The 20722-nt window shown below is 33.2% G+C and overlaps 1 protein-coding gene across 1 annotated transcript; it reads left to right on the forward strand.

Moving 5' to 3' along the window:
- The first annotated feature begins 747 nt into the window (after positions 1-747).
- LOC126777480 (cell adhesion molecule Dscam2-like) lies at positions 748-20124 on the forward strand. The gene is made up of 30 exons (XM_050500488.1): positions 748-781; positions 1258-1355; positions 2487-2578; positions 3396-3547; positions 4120-4210; positions 4606-4984; positions 5513-5648; positions 6213-6332; positions 6687-6863; positions 7263-7407; positions 7731-7879; positions 7946-8105; positions 8335-8474; positions 9719-9868; positions 10249-10339; positions 10626-10708; positions 11390-11524; positions 12036-12188; positions 12396-12525; positions 12917-13077; positions 14213-14392; positions 14744-14941; positions 15633-15845; positions 16223-16383; positions 16773-16947; positions 17774-17891; positions 17994-18169; positions 18447-18557; positions 19073-19150; positions 20043-20124. The coding sequence occupies exons 1-30, from the start codon at positions 748-750 to the stop codon at positions 20069-20071; spliced, it is 4215 nt and encodes a 1404-aa protein (XP_050356445.1). The 3' UTR covers positions 20072-20124.
- Positions 20125-20722: the final 598 nt, after the last annotated feature.

The raw sequence follows: 20722 nt of genomic DNA on the forward strand, positions 1-20722 counted from the left end.
TGCGATAATTAATACAAAACGCTGTCACAATTTTTCCTATAGTCCGGCATGCCTTAACTGGAGACTGATTTAATTAAGAAATATACATTTGACGTGTGTGTGACATGCGAAAGGATATTATGTTGTTAAGAAAATAAAATGTAGTAAGCGCCAAAAGCTTCTTACTTTTATAAAAATAAAATGGTATTATAAGAAATCCCGAGAGGCGCTCTAGATTATATTATTGTAAGTATAATCCATTGTAAATTTTTTATCTCTGATCTATTTATTCTATCTTTTGTGTGATTTTTTTTCTATTGAGGTAATTTTATTTATTTATATTTCTGATCCGACACGCCCCTTCAAAATATAATTTAGTTTTACATACAATATTTTATTTTTAACATTGAACTGGATCTACCTGCGCGAAATCAAATAAAAGATTAGCAACTTTGCCTCCTCTTAAGATCCATTAAAGAAACATATTTAAAAATAAACTTTTATATGGCGGCCATATTGAACAATATTTTGTATTTATATCAAATTATGTATTCGTATTCTAAATCGTTCACTCTTGCCAGGGTGGTCGTGATTATGAGTAACAACTTTTCAACGCGGCTCTTGTGATCTTTCTTCAACGACATCTATTGGCACCGTTTACACTATAATAATAATAATAAATTTATTTATTCTTATATATATATATATATATATATATATATATATAATGTAAGCATTATTGTCTGTGGGAGTACAGCATACAGTTATATGTGGGAGACAGGAGCCCAATATAGGTTGCCCTGTACTAATGGTTTCCTGGCTCCCCCTCTTGGGTAAGGAACTATTGATTTATTTAATTTTATAGAAAACAGGAAAAACACTGCTTTTATAATATATTATCTACTAATAAGTACTTATGCTAATATAAATAAAAAGATAATGTATGCTTGTGAATATGTGCGTGTGGGCTGTTCTATAATATTCTGTAATGAAGAAGCAAATATTTTTGTATCGATAACCGTTACGTTTACGCTCTATGCGTTTTACGTTTTATATATAAAATACACTAAGCTGATTAATTTGTATTCTGTTTATAAAATGTGTCTTCTGGTTAAGAAAAGCACTGTCGCTTGAAATAGTTTAGATTGTATCCTAATTAACGTTGTTCGTGTAATGTTATTTGTGTATTGTAATTGTTCTATCTTGGCTGTTTTTAAAGAAAGAATACATTTTGAAAAGAATTGAACATGAAATCAAGCTATCGAATTTTCTTTCCAGGCTTAGACAGAAGAAAAAGGCTAAGAAGGGGATTGAATGAAAATCAAGTTATTATAACTCAACATTTTACGGAGAGGACAGTGACCCCTGGTGGTGATGTATGTACCTAAATGAGCGTGTAGCAATTAATTACATTTTACTTATAACATTTCTAAAATACTCTTTATTGTAATATAATCTTAACCGATTATCATGGGTTCGAACCCAGGCAAGCACCGCTGAATTTTCATTTGCTTAATTTGTGATTATAATTCATCTCGTGCTTGACGGTGAAGGAAAACATCGTGAGGGAACCTGCATGTGGCTAATTTCACTGAAATTCAGCCCCATGTGTATTCCACCAACCAGCATTGGAGCAGCGTGGTGGAATAAGCTCCAAAATTTTCTCCCCAAAAAGTGAGAGGAGGCCTTAGCCCAGCGGTGTGACATTCACAGGCTGTTACTGGTCACTGGTATATGTTATTTATTTTCCTTGAAGTAATAGTGCAAAAACTTTCCTTAAAAATATAACACCTAATTTTATTGCCTCTACTGGTGGCTGGTTTTATTTTTCGACCAGAGGATCGGAATTACGTTTCAAAGGGGAAACGCTGCTAGCATGCCTGCCAACATTCCACGCGATCACGATTTGCACAGTAGCGATTTGTAATTTTTATCAGTATATATTTGAGGCTTTAATGTAAATAAGTCTCATTGAACTATTGTAACCAAAAAAATACTTTATGAAAGTATTGAACGGTAATCTCGTTTATTCAAATTAAATATTCAAGTCGTTTTACAAAATTTAATTAAATTTGAAGATAGCATCGGTTCGGAATGTAAAAGAACCGTCTATAAATTATATAATTACTCTTCCATTAATTAAATTACAGAGGTATGTTAATTAAATACAATGAAATTATATAATACCTTGCGTGAACAACAAATACTTCGCTTAATTTACACAGATAATAAAATAAATATAACATTATTTTGCGTACTTAATTTTTTTTTAAATTGTTCCTAACATATGTGAAAGAGCAGTATTCACCCCCATTTTAAAACTGATATAATTTAATTGATTATTAAAACATTTAGAATGGATTTAACTATTTTTTAAAATACAAACGATATTTTTACCATATTATTTAAAAATAATTAATAACTAACTAATTTGAACTGATTCGTAATAAAATGTAGCGGTCTGAAATAGTAAATAATTTTAAACTGTATCAAAATAAATTTAACAGATTAGCATGCAATGTGCGGCCACGGGCGATAGACCACCGCAATTCACATGGGAACGAGATGGTGTACTTATGTCCAGCAATACCGATCCCAGGTAAGTGAAAAGCCTTAAAATGCCATTGCTATTTTTTTAAACTCAACTCTTCTCTGCCAATGGGATCATTTTCAAAAAATCGTTGGAATTGCAAAACTCCAAATTATTATTACAAAATATGAATATGGAAATCTGTAATGGAACACATTATGTAAAAATGAAAACCTTGGTGACAAAATGTTCTGAGCATAAAGAATATAATATCCTGGGATATTTTTCACACACGGCCATCTGACCCCAAATTAAGCTTGTACAGAGTTTTTACTATGGAAACCCGATAACTGATATACTACATATACTATTTTTCTTTTATAAATACATACTTATATAGATAAATACACCCAGACTCAGGACAAACAGACATGTTCATGCACACAAATATCTGTCCTGGGTGGGAATTGAACCCACAACCTTCGGCATGAAAGGCAAGCATCCACCAACCACTCCAACCGGCTCGTCAGAGTCGAAAGAATATAATATATTACGCACAGATAACGAACCAAATCGCTGCTTCAGCCAAATTTTAACGACATACATTTCTCATGGTGTTATTTTCGTAGTTACGATAACTTCATAAAATAAAACCAGGCTGAATAAATGTTGCTTAGGGGGTGATAAGTTAAAAAATGCTGTGTCTTGTTCTTTCGAATGTCAAATCAATGTTGACAGAAGGAGAGAAATATGTGTTTAACTATGCCCCTGCTAAACAACGTCCATAAGCAAGGCCGTTAAATTTTTAATTCAGTAATTAAAATGCATATATTTTACCCCTTTTCTATAGTTTCTTATAACAATTTATACTGAATTTGTCCACCAGATACGCGTTAGGTCAAGTGATGACGTCTGACAACTCGGTTGTTGCTCAATTGAATATAACAAGAGTCAGAGTTGAGGATGGAGGTTTATATTCATGTACGGCCAAAGAAGGAGACCATATAGCAACTCATGAGAACAGACTCGATGTTTATGGTAAGTATAGTAGTATAAGGTGAGCTTGGCACAGATTCTTATATGAAAAATCTAATTTTCTCGTAATTTTAAGCTGGCAGGTAAAGTTTTAGGTTCACGATTTGCATCGAATAAGGATTGTAATGATAAATGTGTTGCTTCTGACAATTTTTAGTTAATCTTTTGGAAATTATGCTACACTTTCTTCATTCAAGACTTCGCCATATATATTATAGAAAGTCGATATAAAAATTATATGTCGCAGAGCATTACTGTTAGTATTCGAATGATTAATAGATTTCTTCTTACAAAGAAGAAAATTTTCTTCTACGCCTAAAGATTTGAAACCACGATCTTCAAATCCACGTATTATATTTATTTATTAAGGATCTCCAAACAAAGAATACACACTTACAAGTATATTAAATCGTGGAGTAATGTTTTAAAATATGTGTGCTCCTTCAATTATAGATGACCTTATATTCATCCAATCTTATATGTAACGCCAAACGTTTGATTATTTTTTATATTTCAACGATAAAGTTCAAGGTAAACGTATATTTTCAATATCGATTTACGTTCTATTTTTTCAGGACCGCCTTACATCCGATCGCTGCCTCCTGTAAAGATACAAAGCGGTGAATCTATAAATTTAAGATGTCCGTTTTATGGATATCCCATTAGGTAATTAAATTATTCATTCCAAGCAAAACAGGTTTTACAACCGTTTACTTTGATAACGTAAAATAATTTTATAAAATTCACCAAGGTCGTCTAAACGTTGCTCTAGTGCAGAATAGTAATACTCTGCAATTCTTTGTTCTGATTTCAATGCTATGTGAGCCAGTGTTATATACACTGGCACAAGGGACATAACTTAGATCCTGTGATTAATGCACATTGACAGTGTAAAAAGAGGTTTCATTTCGTACAGTTCTTATATCTGTAGGCGAAATTGTATCACCAGGTAGTAAAGGACACAAAATTCATCAAATAAATAAATAAAAATATTTAAAAAAAAGGAAGAAGTGGAACCGAATGTAACAAAACTCTCTAGATACCGTCATATTTTTTTTCAGTAAAATTGACTGGGAACACAAAGGAAAAACAATTAATTCAAACAACTTATTCCAAAGTCGATACAAAAGGAATCAGGTCAAGAAAAGGAAATCTCGTCGAAGCGTTGTCAATATTCATGGTATACTAACTATACCTGAGGTGTCGAAAGAAGATAACGGCGCGGTATATACGTGTATAGTTACGTCACCATCTGGTGAAATGGCGAGACGTGCTTTTGAAATACAAGTGATCGAGGCACCCATTTTAGAAGATTTACTCCTCGGTAATAACCTACAGGAAGGTCAGATTGTAAACATTTATTGCAACGTAAGGAGTGGCGATCTGCCGATACACTTTGAATGGTTGAAAGACGGAAAGAGAATCCCAAGTACTTTAAAGGTAATCTTATGTTTTGCTGTAATTGTTTAATTACTTTTAATTTACTTTTAATTTACTGATGCTAGGGCTTTGTGCAATCTCCTCTGGGTAGGTAACCCCCACTCATCAGATATTCTACCAGCAGTACTTGGTATTGTTTTATGGTATTGATGTAAGCGATGGTTAACATTTCTTAGAATGACAATGTCTAAGGGCGTTGCTGACCACTTACCGTCAAGTAGCCCATATGCTCGTCCACCTACCTATTCAATAAAAAAATAACATATTGACCGTTAAGCTTCCTGCACGCACAGAATAATATTATCATTTTTAAAAGTCTATGTATATATGTAAATTTATAGCTTTAGTCTTTATTGCACATATATTGCAATAAAGACTTAACTACTATTTGACAATATTTTGCAATATGCCTTATATTGATGAATATTAATGCCAAACTCAGTTCGACAATAATTTTTCGTGTGAGCCAAAATTGTATTAAAAAATTCACCTAAAGATATTATGCTTTAAATTTTTATACCATTTCAGGTTGTCGAAAGAAGTTCGGAACTATTTAGCGCATTGGTAATAAAGAAGGTATCTTTAGAACACTGTGGAACGTACACATGCGTTGCTTCTAACCACGTCGCTAAAGTAAATAAGTCTACTGAGCTTTATATAAAAGGTGAGTAACTGTGACTATTTCCAATAATTATTCTACGACAAAAATACTGATACGGTAACTACAGTATATATTATAATTAAAAGTTTCAAACATATTATCAGCATTGCTAAGAACTCTATTACACACCAGTGAAATGTTGACAAGCGACTTATGGTGATATATTAGTTTGATGCGTGTATTTTTGAAATGTTATGATAATTATGGTCAAAGTCGCATATCACTTTTTGATATTTCACGACCGTTGTCTGCGATGAGTTACGAGTTTTTTCTAACAGAATAACTTTCTTCATCGTCTTTGAAATTCGTACAATTGTATATTTTATATTATTTTATATTAGATTGATATAATCTTAACTTTTTATTCCTCTAGTTATATTATTTGCTGCACAACTGGTTATAACAACTGTCTTGCTAAAGATATAACATAAAACTAACTTAACAAAATCTCAATTTTTTCAAGGCTATTGTGCACTATGAAATTAATTCAGTGGCTTTAAACTTTTTTAACCATAAAATATAAAACGTTTGTGAAATTCTTTATAGATAACATTACATTCGTTTCAGTTGCACCAAAATGGTTGGAAGAGCCGACAAATTCGTCGCTACTTCTTGGAAGAAAGGGGACAGTATCATGCAGTGCGAGCGGTTATCCACAACCACAAGTTCATTGGATGAAGAAAGATGGTAACTAAACACCTAAATAATGCCAATATTGAAAACCGTAATAATTAACGTAACCGTAGATAATAACGTAATTCTGTTAATACTAAGTTCATTGGTTCGTTGAATATATTTGAATTTCTCAAAACTTTGTATAATAAAGCTAAATTAATGCAAGTAATGTTCAATTATTATAGATATGTTTGTTATGATTTATTATGCTAATCTTATTAAATCATATATTACATACAAAAAAACATATGTAATATTTATTTTGTAAAAAAAATTACAGTATATTTAACGTATATTGCCGTTACTGTTCACAAAATTCTTTCAATAGAATATAAATTTTAACATGAGATGTTTTTTTTTTCTTAGCTCTTCTTGGGACTTGGCAACCTGTTCTTGAGCTGGCTGGTGGCGGTATTTTAAGCCTGCCTAATGGATCGCTGGTGATTGAAGAGGTTTCCTTAACAGATGAGGGCCTTTACTCTTGCAACGTTGAGAATGGGGTGGGCACGCCGCTTAGCAAAACTGTTTGGATGAGTGTTAATAGTAGGTTACTTTATAAATATAATAAAATAATAAAGTTATGTAAATTAATAATAAAAAAACAACATTGACAATACTCCTTACAACAATGGTTATACAAAAACAAAAGCATTCAAATTTAGTCTAATCGATGAATTAATATTTTTCAAACCATAACAATGTCACCATCACCATCGCCCACCATTTCTTACAGCGCCAATATGTATATTGGCGCTGTAAGAAATACTATCCACCCCTATATCCCATGCGCCACCAACCTTGGGAACTAATATATTATGTCCCTTGAGCCTGTTACACTAGCTTCCCATTCAAACAACAACACAAAAATACTATTGTATACCAGATATTTACTCTATAGCTTGCCGTCACAAATGTGTTTATACAAATTAATATAAATTTTAGAGCCCGTTCACTTTGACATCACATCGACAAATGTCACATCTCGTCTCGGACATCCTGTAACGTTGGAATGCCGCGCTTTAGGCGACGATCCGATCAGGATCGTTTGGACACATGACGGAAACACCTTAGATTCACAAAATCATAGGTTCGTTGTATCATTTATGTAAATTAATAACGCAACCATCTCTGAATGAATATGTATTTCTTGATACTAATAATAATTTATTTTTAATTTTATAATTATTTATTTAATAATAATAATACTGTTGAAAATATTTTGTATGATATCTCTTGAAATCTGACATTATTAATAACATCACGTTCGAAAAATGAACTTCATATCAATTGTTATCAAATTCATTTTTCAAACGTGATGAAATTAAATATTTCAGAAATAATAAAATTCAATATAATCATTATTGTATATGTATTATCTTTCCCTTCACTAATGTCAATGGATTTTAACAGAATGAAGCATTCAGAATCGAAGACATCCCTCGGTGCGACCAGCACGGTTACCTTCCAGTATTCAGAAGCTGGCGACGCGGGCTTTTACCAATGTCGAGCAACCAATCCTTACGGAGCAGCGAGTTTCAACATATTTCTGACTATTTTAGGTAAAGCTCTTATTTTCCATTAATATTTAAAAAAAATCGATCAAATTATAATCCTTAATATATTAGAGCCCCCGAGCCCGCCGTCGGAGTTGCGTGTGGAGTCAGTGCGCGCACGGTCAGCTGCGCTGTCATGGCGAGCACGAGGCCCACGAGGTTCGCTGCAGTACGCGCCGACCACGCTCGCTCACACAGCCTGGGAACGCGCCGTCAGCATTAACGTGACCAGGTAAACACATATAATGATAAAAAATTACACCGACCGACGGTAAAATATATTATTTATGGCCTTTGACTTTTTTAAATTACAGCAACTTCCAATAAAACTGATTCTTCATAAAATGTTACAGTCTTAACTCAACAAAACCATTGGTTAAATTTAACTTGTCTATGTTTAATTGATTCAGTTATTAGCTATAAAACCATTTGATAAACTGTAAAACCAATTAATTTCATAGAAAAGACAACGATGTACGACAAACCATCGAGTTACATAACTTAAGACCAGCGACAGCGTACGCGGTTCGCGTTGCGACTGCTAATGAAGTAGGAGTGAGTCGGTACACGGCACCTGTACACTTCACAACACATGAAGAAGGTAAGCCGCATAAAAATGATAACATTTTCAGCCAACAATCCAAAAAATGGGTGATCTAAGGCTGAGACTTATAATATATCTGGGGCATTGGAACCACAAGCGCAAACCGATTTAAATTCTTTTCTTTTTTATTAAAAACTGAGTCACTCGTATTTAAATCCACAGCTATTATTCTAGTTAGTGTAAGGATAATGAGTATTTTTAACAAACACATTTGATTCTTCTTCTTACAGTCGATCATATAAAAATAAGAAAAAAATATATAAAAACCATTTTTAGATATAATTGTGAACAGTACAGTAATTAAATTGACAAATTAGAAAAATGTATGTTATTGCTTTGAATTTTTGTCTCATATTTATGAAAATATGAGACAGTAATTCAATATCAAACTTGGGCTAGAACTGGATACGAAAGTGGTATCAGGTATTCACCATTACGTAGTCAGGATGGAACTTGTGCCTTTTACCTTAATATTCGATCAGTTTTACCGTACATATTTTTATTATTTTTTTTAAGCTGAATTTTAAATTGAGGTTAAAAGAATTCATCTGTAAAAATGACCATCTGTTTCCCATGTTAAAAATTGGCAGACTGCCCATGCAATATTTTTTGGGCAATATGATTTTTTAGGTGAAATGGAAATTATATAACACCTTTTGCTTAATTAATTGACTTTATACTTCAATTTAATATTTATAAAATATTTTTTATAGTACAAAGATATCTCCAAAAAACTTTTATTTCCTGTAAAATTCTTATTCTTAAGCAGTATGGCTATTCTGTCTTTCTTTACTTTCTAATAAGTAGTGGCCACCACTCCCCATAGACGTGGTGTTGTAAGATATATTAAACCTCTCTTACATTGTCAATGCGCTGCCAACCTTGGGAGCTAAGACAGTATGTGCCTCGTGTTGTTACACTGGCTCACTCACCCATCTAACAACAATATTAAATATTGCTGCTTGGTTTTATAATAAGTGATGAGTGGATGGTACCTAGTCAGAAGGGCTTGCACAAAGGCTTACCACCAAGTAAAATGATACGATGCACTTCTTTTCTAAATTACTTATAACAGAAATATTTTATATCTTTATTTGTATATAAAGATGATCATTATCATTAGATATTTAATAATAAAAAAATCATAAGCATAGATTTAATCTCCATGCGCGTTTGGTATCTACAATATTGGAAGAAGAGACCTTATCAACAATTAATATTCCGAATATGAAATTCCTCAGCTCCATCAACAGCACCATCAAGCATCCATGTGGATCAGACCGAAAACCCTGGGGAGCTATTTGTATCATGGCTTCCACCACCGAAAGACACTCATAATGGTATCATCACAGGTTACCATATCAAGGCCGTGCCACAAAATGTTGGATCAAGTAAGTAAAGTAAAAACAAAGTTCTAATAATACTCCAAGCTTCTGACATTAAACGTAAAACAAAAAGTTGTAATTTTTAAAACAAAAGTGCTGTAAAAATGTAAATTATAATCCAAATGCACTTTGTCATGATATCAATAGTTAATATTAAACGAAAATACATGCATAAAAAACAAATTAAAATAACTACTATAAAATTGATTTCTCATAAAATATCTTAAATTAGTAACTTTAGTTAAATAGCTATTGCCTTACCTTGTGAAATGTGTATTTAGTTTAAGACTGATTTCTCTGTTTCTCTAAACATTGATAAAATTTGGGAGAATAAGACGCTGTCTTTCTTAACTAGTTTTTTTTTAAGTAATCACTTAAAACTTTAGTTTCAGAGGATAGCGACACCAGAACTTTGAAAGTATCCCAACAGTCTGGGAAGCAGGAGACAACTATAAGTGGTCTTCTCAAAAATACGAGGTATAAATATGTCTGTTTTTAATTTAAGTACGATGTGGTATATATATATTTATCTTGGTCTATACTTTAGGTTTTATCTTAGAATAGAGCTAAAAGCATAATCGGCTCATTGGTACAATATTGGTAAAGTTTATGACTAGATTATTTGGGAATTTTATTAAATAATTAAATGATTCTAAATGTAATCCCACCCAAAATAAAAATAGATTTAATTTTTAGTATATTTGAAATATATAATATTGCTTAATATAAATTACGCATTGTGAATCAACTTCTATTTTTTTAGATATGCAGTATCTATATCAGCTTATAATAGCGCTGGCTCAGGACCGTTTTCTCTTCCTGTATTTCAAGATACTATGGAAGGAGGTATTGGATTAACTTATTTAACATTATAGACTTAATTATTTATCAGTAGCATTAAAAACTTAAAATACAGTATACATAAAAAAAGATATGCAACGTTATTTAAATAAATGTAAATATATTTTTGTAGCAAATAGTTTTTTTTTAAACATAATAATGCAACTTACAATTATTAAACTTATATACAGACATCAAAAAGCATTTGTTAATAACCCATAACTAGCATTTAGGTATTCCATCGATCCATTAAAAAAATTTAGGATCTAGCTGAAATGTTCAATTTATTTTTTATTTATTTATTCAGAACTACTAACATAAGTAAAAAGTAATAAAAGGTATTATATACAAAACACAAAATAATAAAAAAATAAAGTTAAATGCACTTCTAACTACAGGACATTACGACATGACAAAAAAATAATAGTAAAAATAAGATTTATTTACCACAAATTTGTATTATTAAATATAGACATGTCATAAAAGGTTCGGATAAATACAATTTACTATTAAATAGATCGTTTTACGTAGTTTATCAAAGTTCGCCAAAATTTCTGCAGTAAAATTATTACCTCCTTCAAGATAGGTGTAGTTGTTTGAAAAACACGATAGCGTCAAATGATAGTAACAACTAAACTTTTTTATTTAAAAAACATTTAATAGTTTGCATTTTTATTTTTCTTTTAGCACCAGAACATGCACCAGCTTCAGTAGAATGTACAGCGGTGTCCTCCACTTCTCTGAGGGTTGGATGGCAACCAATCGCTATACATGGTCAGGGAAGTTCGTTGATTGGCTACACGATCTTATATGCTACTGAAGGTATTATATTATTATTGCTAAATGTGATTGATTCGTGTGGATTTTTCTAATTTAAAAGCCGAGATGGCCCAGTGGTATGAACGCGTGAATCTTAACCGACGATCATGGGTTCAAACCCGGGCAAGCACCATTGAATTCTCATGTGCTTGATTTGTGATTATAATTCATCTCGTGCTTTACGGTGAAGGAAAACATCGTGAGGAAACCTACATGAGTCTAATTTCACTGAAATTCTCCACATGTGTATCCACCAACCCACATTGGCGCAGCGTGGTGGAATAAGCTTCAAACCTTCTCCTCAAAAATGGAGAGGAGGCCTTAGCCCAGCAGTGGGACATTCAAAGACTGTGTTACCTTGACCTACCTACCTTTCTAATTTAGATCGGAATCGCTCGATCAATGATAAATTTTCTTCCACGCTTGGTAATGTTGCCAATTAAGTAATGTCTTCTAAGAATTCAGAAAAATACATAAAATATTGCAACAGGTTTTCTTTATTAATTAATTTTAGAGAGTGCCTGGCAGAACCAAACGTCACTTCATGCGGAATTGTATCTGCAAAGTCTTACCAAGTACACAAACTATACAATTAAAGTCGCTGGCTTTTCAAGTTACGGTGCAGGACCATTTTCATATCCCATCGTATGTACAACTTTACAAGATGGTAAGTTTAAAGTGATATATCTATTCCAATGTAAGTCTTGCTGAATATATCTCATTAATTTATAATTAATACTTAGTATTTAAATATTTATGTTCCCAGTTAAGAATTCGTGGATTAGCTGCAATTGTTTGATTCGAATTTCAATACAAAAATTTCCACTTCAATTTCAAACGCATTCATACAATATCGCTTGTAAATAATTTTCAGTTCCCGACGCACCAGCTGATATTAAAGTTCTCATCCTGTCTCCCACATCTCTACTCGTGAATTGGAAGAAGCCAGAACATCCGAATGGTGAATTGATATACTACACAGTATACGTGAAACCGACGTCAAGGTATAAACCAACGCATATGATCCCTAGTTTATTTTATATATTTTTTTTATTTAATTGGTTCAATATAAGACTATTTGAATGCCTTGTTATTCTAATATATAAGCCCGATGATACCGAGCTCCTGGGTTCAAGCCCAAGTCGGGCCAGTAAAAAGTTATCGCGTTTTTCTACCGAAGAAACTTAATCGCAGTCCAAATTCTGGAAGTTGGAAGTATGTGCCCTCGCGGGCCTCGGAATGCACTTAAATCCATTAGTTATGCATTTGATCTCTTTCCGGTCGTGTCAGATTGTCCCATCGGATTTTAAGGATGAGGGAATAGACTTGTGTTTGCGCACTATTTTTGTGCACTATAATCTCCAAATATAAAAAAGAAAACCAATTATTTTACAGCAATGGTTCACCACAAACACTCCGAGTAGATACGTCTCGAACAACAGCGGAAGTGAAAGATCTAACAACGGGAAGAACGTATGAAGCATGGGTCACGGCGAGCACAAGTGTCGGTGAAGGAACAGCCAGCAAACGTGTTTCGCAAACGCCTTTACAACGAGGTAAGGAAAATTCTAAGAATATCTATCACTCTAGACAAACAACATTTACGCGGCACACAGTGTACCACACTGCGGTACCACAGTCAGGCACAACGCTACAAACTAAACTGGACCATGGTATTCCTTATTAAAAGAGCGTAACTTCTCCACAGTAAACCGTGTTGCTATTAATAATCTTCTAACAAAACCTAATACTTAGCAATAATTTTTTATTGTAAACCTCGGCATATAACATAACATATTTTTTTTATAAAGAATAGGAAGGCGGACGAGTATATAGGCCACCTGGTGGTAAGTGGTCACCAACGCCCATAGACATTGGCATTGTAAGAAATGTTAACCATCGCTTACATCACCAATGCGCCACTAACCTTGTGAACCAAGATGTTATATCCCTTGTGCCTGTAATTACACTGGCTTACTCACCCTTCAAACCGGAACACAACAATACTAAGTGCTCTTTTGAGGTAGAATATCTGATGAGTGGGTGGTACCAACCCAGACGAGCTTGCACAAAGCTCTACCACCGGTAGAGCCATATAAGACCAACGAGTTTATAAAAGTAAAGAAAGAGTGATAAAACAAATAATTTAAAAAAAATCTTCTTGCTTAATTAATTGGAAAAACTACATTTGAAACTTGCTTCATGTTACTAGTCTTCAAAGTTTGATTCCTATTATATTTTTGTGTTTGATATATACGTGATGAAATAGACCCGAATGAATCAGCTTTAATATTTCCTATCAACCTTTTTAATATTGATTTATACTTATTTAGCACAGATAACTAAAACGCACACAATCAGGAAAACATTTATACAAAAATAAAGCTAGAATATAGTATTTCACAATGCATGCACAGACAGCGTAAGTAAATAGTACTAAAGAGTTAGTTAGGCACTATTAATTAAAAATAAATTTGATTAGCAATTCATTAAAAAAAAAACAAACCATAATCTTAAGGATTTTGTAAAAAATTGGTTCGATGTATTTTTTTAAGCCCGTGCATTTTTTTTGAAATTTGTTTGTTTTCTTGTTGTCTTTGACTCATCATTTCATCACCATCATTATCATCCTTTTGTCGTCCATTATCCATTATTTTTTATCCTTTTCCTATCTGTATCTTTGTATTTCAGTGGTAGCAGGCGTTGCATCTCTCGGTGGCACCATATCAGTTGGGGTGGGGTCGTCGCTGCTTCTCGTGTGTCAGTGCGTGGGCGTCCCGCCGCCGCGCACCGTGTGGTATCATAAGCACAACATCATCACGCATCACCCACGATTCACTAGAAACCACGACGACAGTCTGCTGATTAACAGTAATGTATTATTTGTACAATTATGCTATCGATATCTTTTTATTATTGTAAATGGTTTTTAATCTACATTTTGCGTAGCACTTATGTTTCGTGGAGACAGTTTAGGTGACAATAAAACTTGCTAATGCCACTTACGACTTTATAAAGCAAAACTCAATGAAGTATTTAGTCAAGAGATCTCTCTTTACGCATTTTGTTGTTAAATTGAAACAGTTTGTTTTAAAGCTGAGATTAGAATCGCTTTAAAGTTTGGTCATCGTAACTAAAAAGTATATAGAAACATTAATTAACAGCGACACCTTAAGACATCTTACTTTGATATAATATTATATTATATTTTTCTAATTCCAGACATAGACCAATCACTCAGCGGAAACTACACATGTTTAGCGAAAAACCTCTACGGGTCCGATTCCGTGGAGTACACGGTCATAGTGCTACCTTTACCTGAAGCGCCGGTTTTGCGAGCTACGCCTTTTAAAGACTCGATCTTAGTGGAGTGGGAGCAACCGTATTACTCCGGCAATAAAAGCTCTGGTCAGAAGATAAGTAAGTTGATTGATTGCAATTATTATATGTTTAATTTATATAATATAAGACATATCTAGTGGCTTGAAGTAAGGCCGCTGAACCGGAGGTCCTGGGTTCAATTTTCAGGTCGGGCCAAAAAAAAGTTATTGGGTTTTTTGTCAAAAAATTCTCAGTAGCAGCCTGGAATCTGGAAGTTGGAAGCGTGTACACTCCCTTGCCTCGGAACGCACGTAAAGCCGTTGGTCCTGCGCCTGAACTCTTTCCGGTCGTGTCGGATTGCCGTCACATCGGATTATGAGAGTTAGGCAATAGGGAGTGCACCTGTGTTTGCACATACACTTGTGCACTATAATATCTCCTGCGTAGTTGGCTAATCTCTAGAAATTGGCCGCCGTGGCCGAAATCGGTCTAGTGGACATTATTATTATTATAAGACATATATCTCTTCATGTCATTGAATGAAATAATTTGCGTAAATAATGTATTATTATATAGTTATAACGAAACTAGAAAATGTATTAAGTCGTAATCAAACAAGTCTTTCAGAAAAGTTAAAAAAAATTGAAAATATTGATTTATCAAAAGTATCGTTCCTTAGTTCAAACTAAATAACGCATACCGTTTCTCCGTTTATTTTATTTTTATTTAAAGTATAATCTGTCTTTTTTACACTTGTAAGACAGAAAATTTACCTTACATAAAAATACAGCTTACAGTCTAACATGGAAGGAAGCGAGCGGTCCTTGGCAAGAGGCCTGGTCGCCGAATAAATTGTCCAACAAGTTGTCAAACTTGTCGGGGGTTCAGAAACACGCGCTCACTGCTCTCAAATGTGGTACGAAATATTCATTGAGAATAACTGCTACCAACCGAGTCGGGACTTCGCAACCTGCCTACATCGATGTCAGCACTTTGGGTGGACGTGAGTATTCTAACTAATTCTAAATCTAATTTTATGTATAGCGATGAAAGATGTAAAAGTCAGGTGATGACAAATGTAAAGCTTGTATCAGACTAACTGTTGAATTAATGGCATATATGTAAAGTAATTGCTGAGATACCCCCACTGGATAGAATACCTTGATTTTAGCTGAAGATATTACATTCGAAACCAAGCTGGCAAATAACTGAGTTACCACGTTCTTAATTTAAAAATTTAGTTTGATAATACATCTTCTTTTCGACGGAGAAGCAAAATATTACAATATTTGGGTAGCAAACTGAATTCTACCATAACAGTAAAAGTGTTTACCTATTTATAACATTACCGGGATATTAATGATTCACTTTAAATTCCAGCACCAATACCCCCTGCGACGAACGAATGGCTCTGGAGCAACTGTTCGCACTTATTCGTGCAGGGCGCAGGGTGGGACGACGCAGGCTGTGACCTGCGTGCCTTTGACGTAGAGTATCGGCCGCTGGGGGCACGCGCCTGGCTGAGAGCTCACGACGCGCTGGTGAGTACGACGTGGGCGTTATGATGGAACTATTATAATTACTCCAAATTTAATAAACTAACGATTATTTGTTTCTCTAATCCAATTGTGGATGTGTCTGAAAAGTAAGATCTAATTATTCAGTTAGTTTTAGTTCCAGTATAAGGATATAAATGTTTTTATAACCAACTGATATAAAGAAAATAATAAAAGTAACGAAATCTAGTCATCTCCTCGTCTAATGCAAAAGTGAATTTATTTATTAATGTTTTGACATCTTAACTACTCTACCGATCATCACGAAATTTCGCAAACACGTTGAAAAGGGCATAGAGTACCAGTACCTAACCCTTCAAAAGCGGGCGAAGCTGCTGGCGGAAAACAGTTTTTTTTATTAAATATACTTACAGGCGTACACGGACACGTCCTGGAATATACCGCTCTACCAGTCGGGTTATCGCGCGAGCTCGTACGCCATATCTGACCTGTCACCGGGCACGTGGTACCAGGTTCGAATAACAGCATCGAACGAGGCTGGCAGCATCACCACTACATACAATTATGCAACTAAGAATGAAGACGGAAGTAAGTTGTCAATGTTGTATTAATAAATAATCGCATTAATGTATCACAATACTATTGATAATAATAGTTTGTGATTTAAAATATTAAAACAAAATAAAAATAATTTCAAGTAATTCTTATCGCATACATTTTCTCTCTCCACGTCATTGTTTAAACATTGAAAACTAGAAATTAAAAATCCTTAAAATCTGAAGCAAAAAAAACAATTTAGGAATGATTACAAACATTAAAACATGTTTCATACTAAACAATACTTTTATGCTGTTCGACGGCTGAGAATTGTCAACTGCGTATTAGAACTTCTAGTGCTGAACTGTGCGCTAGTACTTTCTATTTCTACCCTCTCATAATCCAACAAAATCGGTAAGAATTCAAGCTAAAGAAATTCCTTGACAAAAAAAACTCAATAACTTTTTATTGGTCCTCCGCTAAATCCCACAACCTAGGAGACAGCAGCCTTATAGACTAGCAACTAGACCACTGAGGCAGTCAAACATTAGTATATATAGTACATGCCCAAAGGATGCCAACAATTTGACATTAAGCAATCAATTGTTCGGACAACAATAAAGTCTAAATTTCAACACTGCACCCAACTAGTGCTATGTCATACTATAAAATAATATATACTTATATTATAAATACAAAAGTTTATGTTTTTAAAGAATGCTTAAACAACTATTGGTATTTATAATATATGATATAAAGGCCATTATGCCTTAGAATAGGAAGGTTTTCGTGATTAATATAAAAAAATTAACGATATAAAGTGTCATTGCATTCATATTCATTACAAATGAACTTAAAAGAATCTGTCATTTTCCAGGTGAAGTTGGTCCGCCGTCTGACCTGTTTGACCTGAACTTGTTGGTGATCGTGTTCAGTTCCATCCTCCTAGCGATGTGCCTCATCTGCTGCGTCTATATTTTAGTTAAAAGACAAAAGTACGTTATTGGAACTAATATTACGTATATATGATAAGTAATCATAAAAATGTATATATACAAAATTATTTTTAATTGATGAAATTTGTTTATTTATTTTAGGCATGTAAATTTCACGGAATACCGAGATTCGATTACAGTCGACAACAAATCAGAGAGTGGTAACATGACAGTGAACACATCTCACAGCAACCTCGCAAACGTAAAGGAGAACGCGATCAATGCACAGAACAGGATTTACAGTGCGCCTCTACACGTGCGGAACAATAGCAAACACGGTACTTAAAAGCAACAAGTCATTATATATATAGATATGTTTTTCTTCTAGGCAAGAGTAAATACATCTCAGAGTTCGTTGATCTGGAAAACGGGCTCAAATAAAAGTATAAAGCTCGTGAATGACAACTCTACCTTCTTTCTTTTTGAAGAGAAGTTTTATTGGTTATTGCATCAGATTATTCCAAACCCTTAACCCTTTTTTATCCACAAATTAGCAACATTATTTTATATGTTTTCAGAGGTACTTTTCGCTATTCATTATTATTATATTTTCAGAATTATACGAAATAAGTCCATATGCACAATTCGCTGTCGGATTCCGTACGTTCGGCCACGTGGAAAATCAAGATATGCCGAGTCGACACATGAAGCACAGATATGACACAGGTAACTTGATCACTTACTCTAGACCAGCCTAAAGTTATTTGTTAGCATTGTTTTCTAAAATCAGTTTAATTACTTTAAACTGAACTGACAAATAACTATTGAAAATTATTTTCGTTAATTAAAATTAACTTTTATTTGAAGTTAAACTACTTTAGCGATTAATAAGAGTGTCGGGTTTACAGATCCAAGGCTCCTAGGTACTTTGACTTCCCGAAGTGGTTAGAGTAAAATTATAATATTATTTTTAGAACCAATTTATAACCAACGTTTTACGTGCTTTCTGAAGGACGCGTGTGTGAACACTGCCTACTTCTAAGCTCCGAGGTTCTACTGAGAATTTCTTGATCGAGGAACCTAATAATTTTATAATTTCCCGCTTTAAGATTTTAACCCACTGCTTAAGGATATGCGGCTACTAGACCAACGGCAATTGTTATGTATTAACAAAATCCAAAAATAAGTACTAAAAATAATATTTAAGCAATATTGACGTCAGAATTTTCTTTTTTTTTCAGAAACAAGTTTTCAAGTCTGTTCAGAATCAGAGGACAGTGACAGTATATCAAAATCCACTTTAAAAAGTGTACCAAGAAGTAAGTACATCGAAATATTTCGAATCGCATTTCATATAAGCAGCATTAAGTATTTTTCATTATTAACTTTGAGAGGAGTTATTATTAAGTAACCCATACACTAATGGATTTTTTCTGTAAAAACATTAGTCGACTCTTAGACTATTGTCAAACCAAGCTTCTAGTGATAGCTTTCTTTACAAAAAGCTTATTATTTTTAAGTACTTATTATAAAAGTAAGCCCCCGCCACTTTTGTCTGTCTATCTGAACGCGATAAACTCAAAAAGTAATGAACGAATTTTAAAATGGTTTTCATCAATGGAAGGCGTGATTAATGAAGAAAGGTTCAGGTGGAAAATGCATTAAGGTTTTGTGAAATTTGGCTTAAATGTGACGATAACCTAATCTTACCAACTCTTTACTCACCTGTGCTGTTTACGCCAATAGAGTTATTTGTATTACGATATAAAAGTTTAACGTTGACCATTATCGTGTGAAAACGAGACACTGTTGCCTTGTATAATAATTTAAGAATAGTAATAACTTAAATAGTAGTAACAGCTACCTGTTCAAATGTTCAGTACTATTCTATTAAAACAGACTTCGTGTCTCACTCATGAAATGTTGAAGCCCGTCTGGGTGGGTACCACTCACTTATGTTACATAATAAATTATACTGGTAAACAACAATACCTTATAATATTGTGTTCTGATTTGAAAGTTGAGTAAGCTAGAGTAACTACAGGCATAAGGGACATAATAGCTTAATTCACAAGGTTGGTCGCACATGGGATATTTAAAGGACGCTATTTCTTACAGTGCCCTTTAGGCACTAGGTAACCAGCCTCCCTACATATTGTAAATAAATAAAAATGAAATATGTTATTTGATTATTTGTTTTATAATTTTCAGAAGCCTGCAGGATGCCACACCATAGGTAACTAGACAAATAAATTGTTATCAAAATCTAGGAATTTAATTCCAAAGACCATTTTCATATTGTAAATTCGCAATGTAAATTGATCATGCTTCGTTGTAATTTTATATAAGTTGATATTAAAAATAAACCTTTTCGAAAACAAGCTTTTATTTAATACATGTACTAAATGGAATAAAATTTAATATATTATATTTTATTTATTTTAGCACCAAAGGTTGGTGCAAAATTGTAGCTCAATAGATTGGAACCAAGGCGACATTAAATAAAAGCTTGTAACAAATATTGATATTGTTATATGCAATTCAAATGTATGATCTCATATTAATCTCGTTATACAATATTTATATTATATTATTTATTTATTTATTTATTAATTTTTATTTGTAAAACCTTGACCAATGAACGTTTGTTTAAAGTTCAATTTGTTAGTTGTTGATTTTTAAATATTTAATCCTGTTGAAAACTTATTTTTATATTAAATGTATTTGATAATTTTAATTTAGAAATCAATATTACGCTTCAAGTAGGTAAATATGAAGTAATGATATAGTCATTTTGTTTTTAGGACTTTTTTATATCCTATTTGTTAAAGCGAAAATTGAAAAAAAAAATGTTGTGCAACGGAAAAAAGTTTTACTTCTGTTAAGCGTTA

Source organism: Nymphalis io, chromosome 23, assembly GCF_905147045.1.
Source record: "Nymphalis io chromosome 23, ilAglIoxx1.1, whole genome shotgun sequence".
In the NCBI taxonomy this organism is placed as follows: Eukaryota; Metazoa; Arthropoda; class Insecta; order Lepidoptera; family Nymphalidae; genus Nymphalis; species Nymphalis io.

Coding starts and splice junctions, on each gene's coding strand:
- LOC126777480 (XM_050500488.1), top strand. CDS start 748: ATGTGGGAGACAGGAGCCCAATATAGGTTGCCCT. Junction 8,106..8,334: donor GTCAGCATTAACGTGACCAG/GTAAACACATAT, acceptor TTAATTTCATAG/AAAAGACAACGATGTACGAC. Junction 12,526..12,916: donor TACGTGAAACCGACGTCAAG/GTATAAACCAAC, acceptor ATTATTTTACAG/CAATGGTTCACCACAAACAC.